At 37.5% G+C, this 10,704-nt stretch overlaps 1 protein-coding gene across 1 annotated transcript; it reads right to left on the reverse strand.

The window, feature by feature from the left end:
• Positions 1 to 424: 424 nt before the first annotated feature.
• xkrx (XK related X-linked) lies at positions 425 to 9,378 on the reverse strand. Its single transcript, XM_084133272.1, has 4 exons — positions 9,238 to 9,378; positions 8,652 to 9,161; positions 2,896 to 3,161; positions 425 to 2,005 (listed from the first exon to the last, which is right to left on the reverse strand). The coding sequence occupies exons 2-4, from the start codon at positions 9,002 to 9,004 to the stop codon at positions 1,203 to 1,205; spliced, it is 1,422 nt and encodes a 473-aa protein (XP_083989398.1). The 5' UTR covers positions 9,005 to 9,161; positions 9,238 to 9,378; the 3' UTR covers positions 425 to 1,202.
• Between the last annotated feature and the right edge of the window lie 1,326 nt (positions 9,379 to 10,704).

Genomic DNA, 10,704 nt, shown 5'->3' on the forward strand with positions numbered 1-10,704 from the left:
TAAAGAACGTGTCACACTTAGGCTTATGTAAATAAATTTCTTACAAAGATTTGTTTTGTTTTTTTTTAGTTTGGCGTTCAGACATTTTACTTTTACGTTTTACTTTATTATGCTCAGTCATTATTCTCATTACTATTTGTATTACGATAAAAAAAATAAAAAAAAGTAATACAAAGTTTTAATATTATAAACAGCACAACAAACACCATTATATTATATAGGCAAAATATTTGACCATTTACATAATGCATAACATTTAGTCTAGGCTAGTGTATATTTTCAGTGTTAGGCTACAACATAAGCTATGTACATTTTTTCTTTCTTTTGATTTTCAATTGAAATATGACCCTGATATATTCAGTTTCATATTTCAGGTTTCATATGATTCACCTGAAAATTGTATTTATGAAATTATCAGGCATGATTCAAATATTCAATGCATCTTTATTCATATATTCCAGTTCAGTACTTAAGAGGCACATATTTCAGGCAAACACAGGCAAAAAATATTTCCATACAAAATAAACAAACAGACCTTTTTGCCAGTGGAAAATTAAGAATATTAGTCTATTCAGGCACAAAATGACAACATCACACAATATTAAGGCAAATGAGAGTTCAATTACCAACATTAAAGAAGGCTCTCCAAATCTAAAGGTTTAATAAAGCACAGGGCTGATGAGGCAAACCTAAGAAAAGTTCAGAAGGCTCTTTGGCTAGTTGAGTCACAGTTTCCTGGAAAAGGTTAGTACAGCAGTTACCAAAATGTTACCATTTTAATTCCTCCAAAATTGGCTCATTTCCCACACACCTGGCCATTCAGCTCCCTAATGAAAGCTGCCTTTGTGAATCATCACAGCATAACTCAACCGAAGGCATTCTTTGGTCTTCAATGGCCAACAAGAAGAAATGGGTCAGTCTATGGTCAGCGCTCTACAATTAATAAATGATGAGCTACCATCGCCACGTAAACGTAATATGGTTATCATGCTCTACACCTCCTTTTTTGGAGGACAGCTCCAAATGGCGTAAAACAAAATTCCTAAAGCTTTTAGGACCATATAAAATCAATTGTTCCTTCACTAAGTACAGTAGATATAGCATAGTTCATCATCTCGAAATAATACTCCTGAGTCAGGATATGTGCAAATACGCCTAGCATGGCCCCAAACAGCGCTACAATAACAAACAGCCAACTTAATTCATGCTGCCTCCATGATATCATCCACAATATCGGTTTCTCTATCTGTCAGGTGGTTAGTGAGGTCAGGAGGTGCATGTTCCTGAAGACCTTCTGCATTGTCTGCAGGCAGCTCGAATTGCTTTTTCTTCCAGCAGCACGCACAACGTAGACAGTCCTCGACGTTGTAGTGGAAGAGTCTGCGGCACGGATGGCAGAACTGATGGAAGACCAGCATGAAGATCACAGCCAGGCTGTAGCACACGATAAGCTGCACCACCAGCAGTGGTGTGCACACGTATACGTAGAAGTCGGACTTGAAGTAGTACCACAAGACGATAAGGGTAAAATTCTCCATAAAGCGAAAAGTGTAGTAAATTGCCAAGCATCTCCAGCGGGGCTGTTTCTCCACCAGGTCGTGGTCGGCCAGGTCCAGTTGCACGGCAGACCAGCAGAAAATATTAATGCAGGCATAGAGGAACGTGATCATGCAGAGCACCACGGTGGTGCCCAGCTTGCTGAAGTTCATCTCAATGTTCTCAGGCAGTGACGCCCTCCTGACCCAGAACTCAACCCATGGTTGGAAGAAGAAGATCAACAGGTTGGTCAGGCCCACCAGGACCACCCAGAACGTGAGCGCTGAGCTGAAAAGCACCAAGGTGGTGATCCGCGTGGCGATCTCTAACCCTCGCCAGAGGATCATGCACAGGTAGGCGGTAGGTTTCATTCGCACTTTGTAGTCATCGTACTTGATCTGTATGGCCAGAACGCTGCAAACTAAAGCCCCGTATACGATTGATATCAAGGAAATGATCATCAGGGCAACTGTAAACACAAATAGGATGAGCATTAGTGTAAACAATATCCTAAACAGTTTCCATTTGTTGACTTTAGTTAACTACTAAACATGAACTAACAATGAAAATACTTCTAAAGCATTTATTAATCTTAGTTGTGTTAATTTCAACATTTAATGCATCTGTTAATATTATTTAATGGACATTTGTATATTTATGAACTAATGTTATTGTTAAAAGATTATCACACAGCTCTCTGAAATGTTTGATTCTGATTGGTCAATCGCGACGTTTCAAGGTCAGTTATTCTCCGATAAAGACTGTTGTTAATAGCAACGCTGTATAATGGCCACTTATATGGGTATTTTAGGCCAGCTCTTCTTTCATGTCTCTGTTTTTCTTGGTGGAAACTTCCTATTTTCAACTGAAATCAATCTTTTGTGTCTACTTATTTACTTATGTGGCAAGTAGCGGGATAATGTACATCAAACTGGTTGTTAATCGCAAAATAAACCCAGACAGGGAGATCAGGATTGGGATTTATTTTGCGATAACAACCAGTTTGATGTACATTATCCCGCTTATTACACGGCTGGATGTACATTATCCCTTTATTATCCCTTATTTAACTAATGGGAACTTTTTGTGCAGAGGGTAGCACTTTATTTTACAGTGTCCTTGTTACACGTGTTACATGTAGTAATTATAGCAATAACTAGTTACCCCAACTATAAACCAACGAATCCTAAACCAAACCCTCATCCTAACCCTTACCCAATAGCAAGTTCATGTAGTTAATTATTATTACTCAGTACTTAAATGAATAATTACACTGCAACACAGACACAGTAAAATAAAGTGTAACTGTTAAGTGTTACCAATATTACAATTGGAATCTGGTAAATAAATGAAACTCACGGCGTGGGGGAAGGATGTATTTCTCCTGAATGGTAGCGTAGAGCTGTAGAGTGAGCTGAGGAGTGGAGCCTAGGAAGGCCTGGATGACAGCTGTGCGCTTGAAGGCATTGCGGTGGACAGCTAGCTTGCGCTCAGAGTGTCCGATCTCACATTCGAGGGCTGAGCCTAAGCCTCTGCCATGCTTTAGCTTGATCTTTCTTGAAATCGTAACATATGGTTCCTCCTTTTTACCCGCCTGACAGTAAACAATAAGAGCTTCAATGCACCTGTTCAAAGAAAGGAAAAAGGAATCAGTCAGATACTGGAAATAAAAAAAGCAGATTCTGCTGTTTACAATGGATTTTAAGGATATGGCTACTGATTTATATACAACATATATTTACCAATTTGAACAAACACAGCAGAATTTTACTACTCATACACTTAGTTTCCACAAGGTGGCAGCATTATCTTAGAGATAAACCATTTCAAACCAGTTTATCAGCTTGGCTGAAATAAGAGAAACATGTTGCTGGGTAAAAACTACACAACAGTGGTGTATGCATGTCCGGCTTGAGTACAACATTAAACCCTTAATTTGAATAAACTATTGCCTTTAAACTTTAATCAAATTGAATTAAAAAAAAAAAAAAAACTTTTACTCAGCCAGGGCACCTTAAATTGTTTACAAGTGACAGTAAAGACATTTATAATGTAACAAAATATTTATATTTCAAATAAATTCTGTTCTTTTAAAACTGCTATTCACCAAAGAATACTGAAGAAGAAAAAATGTATCATGGTTTCCATCTAAATAAATGTACTGACCCTAAACTTTTGAACTAGTGTGTATGTATAGGCTAATCAACTTTATACAACTGATTTGCTCTGTTTCTAGTCCCCAATAGGCTGCATGAACACAAAAACATTGTGTAAATGGCTGTGTGTACAAAAAATAAATAAAACCATTTAATAATATTTTTGTGTCTTCATATGAATTAATTGATTGTGATTTACAATATAAATATACAGTACTACAGTACACAAAACATAACAATATTATTCTTCCAGTGATAATTTACACAAAAATTTAAACCTGTATGAATTAATTTTGTTTGGTGAAACATAAAAGAAGATATTTTGAGAAATGCCTCAGTGTGGGTTTTTTTTTTTTCTCCATACAAGATGGGAAACAAAACTGTTTAGTTACTAACATTCTTCAAAATATCTTCTTTCGTGTTCCACGGAATAATGTTCCAGTAATATTGTACAGGTTTGGAACGACACGACTAAAAGATGTTAGAATTAATTTTTTTGGGTGAACTATCCCTTTAAGAGTCAAATCAAATCAAATCAAGTATATTTGTATAGCGCTTTTCACAATACAGATTGTATCAAAGCAGCTTCACAGTATTAAATTAAAATAAAATAATACAACAAGGTTTGTTTCTAGTGGAATTTATTGATTGATAGAATAAAATTTGGAGCAAGCCAAAGGCAACAGTGGCAAGGAACCGAAAAACTCCATCAGGTGACCTAATGGAGAAAAAAAAAAAACCTTGGGAGAACCCAGGCTCAGTCGGGGGCCAGTTCTCCTCTGGCGTTTATGAACTAGAGGTCGGATTTAACTGTAAGATTAAAAGTATTATATGAATGCCTGGCTGAAGAGATGCATCTTTAATCTAGTTTTAAACTGGGAGAGCGAGTCTGAGCAACGAACAGTATCAGGAAGACTATTTCAGAGTTTCGGAGCTAAATGTGAAAATGCTCTCCCTCCTTTGGTGGATCTGGATATCCTAGGTATGACCAAAAGCCTCGAATTTAGTGATCTTAAAGAGCGCTATGGATTATAGGGCGATAGAAGATCCGTTAAATAGACTGGAGCTAAGCCGTTTAGGGCTTTATAAGTCAGTAGCAATACCTTATAATTAATACGGAACTTTATAGGTAACCAATGTAGTGATGATAAAATCGGTGTTATATGATCATATTTTCTTGATCTAGTAAGAACTCTAGTGGCTGCATTTTGGACTAACTGTAGCTTGTTTATTGAGGATGCAGGACAACCAGCTAATAAAGCATTACAGTAATCTAGTCTTCGAGGTCATGAATGCATGAACTAACTTTTCTGCATCAGAAACTGATAGCATATTACGTAGCTTAGCAATGTTTCTAAGGTGGAAAAAGGCTATTTTTGTAAGAGTCACTCACACTGATTGTGTGATTAAATTGTGTGAAGTTGTCAAGTCTCTGTGTAGTTAGATGGCAGTTAGCACTACTTGTGCACGACTGCTGTATGCAACGTATCAGGTGACGGATCACGTGAGCTTCACCCTGCTCACAGTTGCCTCACCAAATGTCTCTCTTGCCCATGTTTCCTCAAATCTAACCCTTGCCCTAACTCAAAATGAAAATAAATGATTTCCGCTCATTTTATCACAGCTGAGTCACTGTGAAAGCCTCTCTTTTGCTGTAAAACGAGATGGATGATTTGAGCAAGAATTATAACACTTAGACACAGCATTGGGAAGAGGCTGTTTCAGTTTGCATAAGTGGCCATGTTTATTCGAAACATGTAAATAAAATTTACAACCCTAACACTTAATATTACATTTTTTGATTTTCAGTTTGTTCAACATGATGAAACCATTTAATCATCTTCCACCACCTCAGTCATTGCAGTAAAATTCATGAAAAGCACCTACAGATATATATCAAAAAAAAAAAAAAGAAGCTATTTAAGGCTTGTTACACTTTGGCATAATCTGATGCACAATCATGTGCACATCATGACATCTACAAAGTGCGGGTCACTTTTAATCTAATAAAGTGAGAGCTGTCTGCCATATTAGAATGCTAGGCCTGACTTGCACAGAGAAACAGGAGCCTGTTAAAAGGTTGTTATTCAGAGCTTGGCAAAATGATTACAATAAGGCAGCCTATGGTTTCTACGAGGCAACTACAAAGCCTGTTATTATATATGGAGATGATGAAGGTGGCTATTTTGATCTTGATATTTAATACTTGCTGGCAGATGCTTTTTTTTTTCATCAAAGGATACAGTACTATATCAGGATTCAATATGCAACATCTGTGATTGCAGCCCAAATTTGGCAAAACACAACAACCGTTCAAATATTTTATAATTATGCAGAATTGTATGACCAATACTAACAGGATAAAACGTTCACATGACATAAACACTAATTCATAAAGAAATTGTAAAACTAATCCATATTAATTGAGCGGTTTAGTCCAAATCTTCTGAAGAGACTCGATCGCTTTATGACAAACTTAATTTAGGGTTTTATTCGAAAGTCTTACGGGTTTGGAACGACATAAGGGTGAGTCATTAAAGAAATTTTGGGGCGAACTATCCCTTTAAGAGTCATTCTTCAAAAGATCTTTACTCAAGTAATACAATAAGATGTTTACTGTGAAACAGGATGATCTGAGTTTAGGAAGTTAAGACATTTCCTATTCAAGGGAATGTTTTTATGACATTGTGTTAGATATTTATAGAGCTGAGCCTGGCCTTCATCTGCTCTTTACAGTCTACTGACTGCTTCCCGATCTCAGCTCAGCACACCAAAGAAGGTGTCAGTCCACAACTTCGGCCTGAACACTGCATTCCTCTAGTATTTTTTCAGATTTGACAATAAGCGATGAAACAGCATGTTGCCTGTAATGTACAGTCAGTCATAGTATAATATTTTATATAAATAAATAAACCTAAAAATGATAACCATTTCTAATTTCAATTTCAATTTGATCTAAAGCTCTTGCAGACCTGAAAGACTGAATGCCAAACCACATGCCTTTTCTTTGGCAAGAAATGATCTGCTAAGCAAAAGCAAATTTTTAATATAAACAATTTAATTTGGTGGTTGTTAAGAGAGTTGTAAATACACATTTTAAATACATAAAAAGCAAGTGTAGTGCCCTGCCGAGAGTATAAATCTATTGCTTACACCAGACACAAGACTTGACATTGATTTCTACTGTACAGTCAACAGTCTATAAAAAGATATTTAAATATGATTTGACACCGGTCACAACCTATATAGTATCTGTCCTTGTGGGATCAGCCACATAATCCTAAATTACAGTGTTGTTTAGACAGTAGAATAACTGAAGGAAGACAGAGAAATGACGCACACCCTAAAAATTCCAACCAATAAGATTAAATCTCGCTGGGAACTTTTGGTTTTACTCTCATTCACCTTGTAAACAAGACTAAACACATTTTGAAATTTGAAACGCACGGATGCCTGAAGCAATGGGAGTGGCCTGCTGTATCTGAAAGGTGTTTTGGGTGACTTCCATATTTCTGATAGTCTGTATTTGATTTCTATTGTACTGTTTGAATGTTCTTATACTATTGAATTCTTGCGCTAGTATAAACAATGTGATAACCTTCTTTGAAAATATCACAGTATGGCAGTAAACTATTCAATTAAACATTGATTCATTTGTAAATATCTCAGGTTCTTAAAGAAAAAAAAATCTCTCCAAACTAAAGCTGAAAACTATACAGGGAACCCTCATTTAGTAGAATAATATTAAAGGTTACAATTTATAACATTAACATAACCTATTATATTCAATTGCTTTTTCAAAAAAAAAAAAAAAAAAAAAAACCTCTTGCTGACCCCAAACAATAGTGATTATAGATACTACATAATGAGGTCCAAAGTACTGTTCCTATATGAGATCTAGGGATGCACCGATACCGATAGCTACCAGTACTCGGGTGTCGGTCCGATACTGTGCTCATGTACTCGTACTCGTAAAACTACCCCGATACAACCGCACCTGATACCACTTTAAGGGGCCATTCACATATCGAGTCTAAAAACGCGTGGCTTTCTCCTTCTTTCCACAAGTGCTTGCGCTCCTGTGGCGTCTGTCGTTACTATGCAACCATGAACATAGCCCGCGCCTATAATTTGATTATCCAAGTTGTATATTTACTTTGTTACAGTCAGAAAGTGAAAAACATCTGATGAAAATAAAACACTGTTAGAAGAACTGTATGCTATTATTAAGTACTCATATCGGTACTTGGTATCGGCAAGTACCCAGATGCAAGTACTTGTACTTGTACTTGGTCTGAAAAAAGTAGTGTGGTAAGCAGAAAAAATGTGGTATCGGTGCATCCCTAATGAGATCCCAAAAATTACTTTTGGGGAGCCCAAATATTGGTTTGACATGTTTACATTAGTGTTGACATTTAAGATTGTATTGTTTTTAATTGTTTAATGTATAAGTATAGATGAAAGCCTACAATTGTCACAAAAGCTCAATGAGTGTTCAATGAACTATCTTGTACAATAACAGTAATTCATGGCCAATAATGGAGGGAACACTCAATAGCTTTTTTTGTAGCCAATAGTGTAACAATATATCGTGTCACATATCACAATACAAAAAAAGCAACAATATGTATCGTGGATAGTGACAATATGGGTATAGTTACACCCACAAATGTAATAGGCTACCAAATTTTGCATTTTAATCAACATTTTTTGTTAACCTTTTACTGTATGTCTTGAACTATCGCAATAATATCGTATCGAGAGTTCAGTGTCGTGATATCGAATCGTGACATGAGGGTCTCGTTACACCCCTAGTATCCAAGTGTTTCAAGTGAAACTGACTTTTTAAAAATAAACATAGGCCTACCACGATATATGTATGTATGTATGCATGTATGCGTTTATCAATATTGTGGTCATGTGATCATCAAGTGACATCATCTCTCACACTCATCATACCTTATGATAGGCCCCATCTGAAGCAGATGCATGAAGAGCACAAGGGGTCGGTCTCTCCCCAAGTCCCGGTGCACGAAGGTCAGCGTGAGCTGGGTCAGCACCGACGGAACCAGCATGAATGTAATAGTCAGTCCCATCCACACCACGTTCTCGGTGTCATGGTACCTGCTGCTGAGTACAGAGGCACATATAAACTCCGCGCAGTACAGGACCGTGGCCCACAGCACGCTGAAGGGTGGCTGGACGTTACTGTGGCTGATCACCATCACGACACCGTTCTCACTCTTGTTCGCGGCGGGCTGCTGCGCCACCACCTCCGTTATGTCATGCTCGCTCGGCTTGTTGTTTTCCATCTTTGCCACTTCTCGTGTGCTTTATATGTCTCGATCCTCGCAGCGTTAGTGTCATTGTTCATGAAACGTCATCGTGGATGTTTCGTATCTCAAATGACCGTCTGCGTGGTCCATTTATGTGAACTCGGCTCATATGCACATTGCCACATATGCAGTGCTGGGAAGGAAAGTAACATTAGTACCTATATAGTATAACGTTAGTGATCTTCTGTGTTTTAAAGCATGCTACGTACCGATCTAGACATTACGATGCCCTCAACATCGATTAATTAAACTGTCAGACTATTTCCATTTCGAAGAGAGACTTTCAACGGAATTGTCTCTGATCGGAGAGCCAGGTGTGTCCCGAAATGCAGTGAGTGACTGAAAGCCTGCGCTGTTATTATTGCTGCTGGATTCCCACAGGTCCTAGTGCACACGGATGCGGTTAAAAGCCAACTGAAGTACCTGGAAACGCGCAGCATTATTCAATGTGTTGACGTGTTGACAGGAAGACAGGGCGGGACATATCGAAAAGCTTCTCCCCTTTTTAAAAAAATAGCCAATAGTATTTATTTTATATCACAGCTCAGCCAGAGCCGTTGAGCTCGGTAGCCTAAAGCCGCAGTGTCCTGCTCTCTAACCGTCCCATAAGAAATTTTACCATGATGTACTATAGTACATACCATGGTATACCATAGTAGTACCATGGTAGTACCATGGTACCATACATATAACCATGGTACATACTATATAGTACTTCAGATATTATCATGGTACCATGGTACATTGCATGGTACTGTAGATGTTACTATGGTACATAGTATGGTACCTCAGATTTACCATGGTACCTACCATGGTACATACCATAGTACCTCAGATATAACCATGGTAAATACTTTATAGTACTTCAGATATTATCATGGTACCATGATAATATCTGAAGTACTATATACTGTATATACTGTACAGTATGTTACTATGGTACATAGTATGGTACCTCAGATTTACCATGGTACATGCCCTAGTACCTCAGATATAACCATGGTACATTCTGCCGTACAGATATTACCATGGTACATACTACCTCAGATATAACCATGGTACCTCAAATATTACCATGGTACTTTGCATGGTCGCATGGTACAGACATCTTTTTACTTTAAGCCTGGGGTAAGAGGAATTAACACTTTAGGCTTATACTTTAGCAAAAATAAAAATAACTAATGAATAATAACTAAGCCAAATATTTTTATTTTATTTTAATTATTATTGTGAGTGACTGCAGCAGCAGTAGTGTTTCTCCTTCTAATCTCCTATGACTTTAAAATATAGCATTCTGTGCATAAATCAGATGGGTCAGATAGGTTTTCTTGTATGCACAGACTCGATCATATGATCCTTTCTGTGCTATCGAGCAGACTGTGCACGTTCGTGTGAAACCAGACTTCATTCGCCCCAATGGAAAGCATATTTACACTGTCTAAATCGTTATTTATCCCATATAGTGCACTCTGTGCCATTCACCAGGTAGAAAATAGTAAATGTGTGAACAAGTGACCGATTCCAGCCACAGTTTCAGCGTATATTTATGATGTAGGGGGCGATTCTATAGAGCATTTGATTGGACAGAAAATCTGATGAAAAGCTGAAGTGCAGAGTGATGTCATCAAAAACATTGATCCATTGGCGGAAGTGAGAGACTGTAAGTTTTGAATGGT

This window comes from Abramis brama, assembly GCF_963993115.1.
Source record: "Abramis brama genome assembly, chromosome: 13".
Taxonomy (NCBI): Eukaryota; Metazoa; Chordata; class Actinopteri; order Cypriniformes; family Leuciscidae; genus Abramis; species Abramis brama.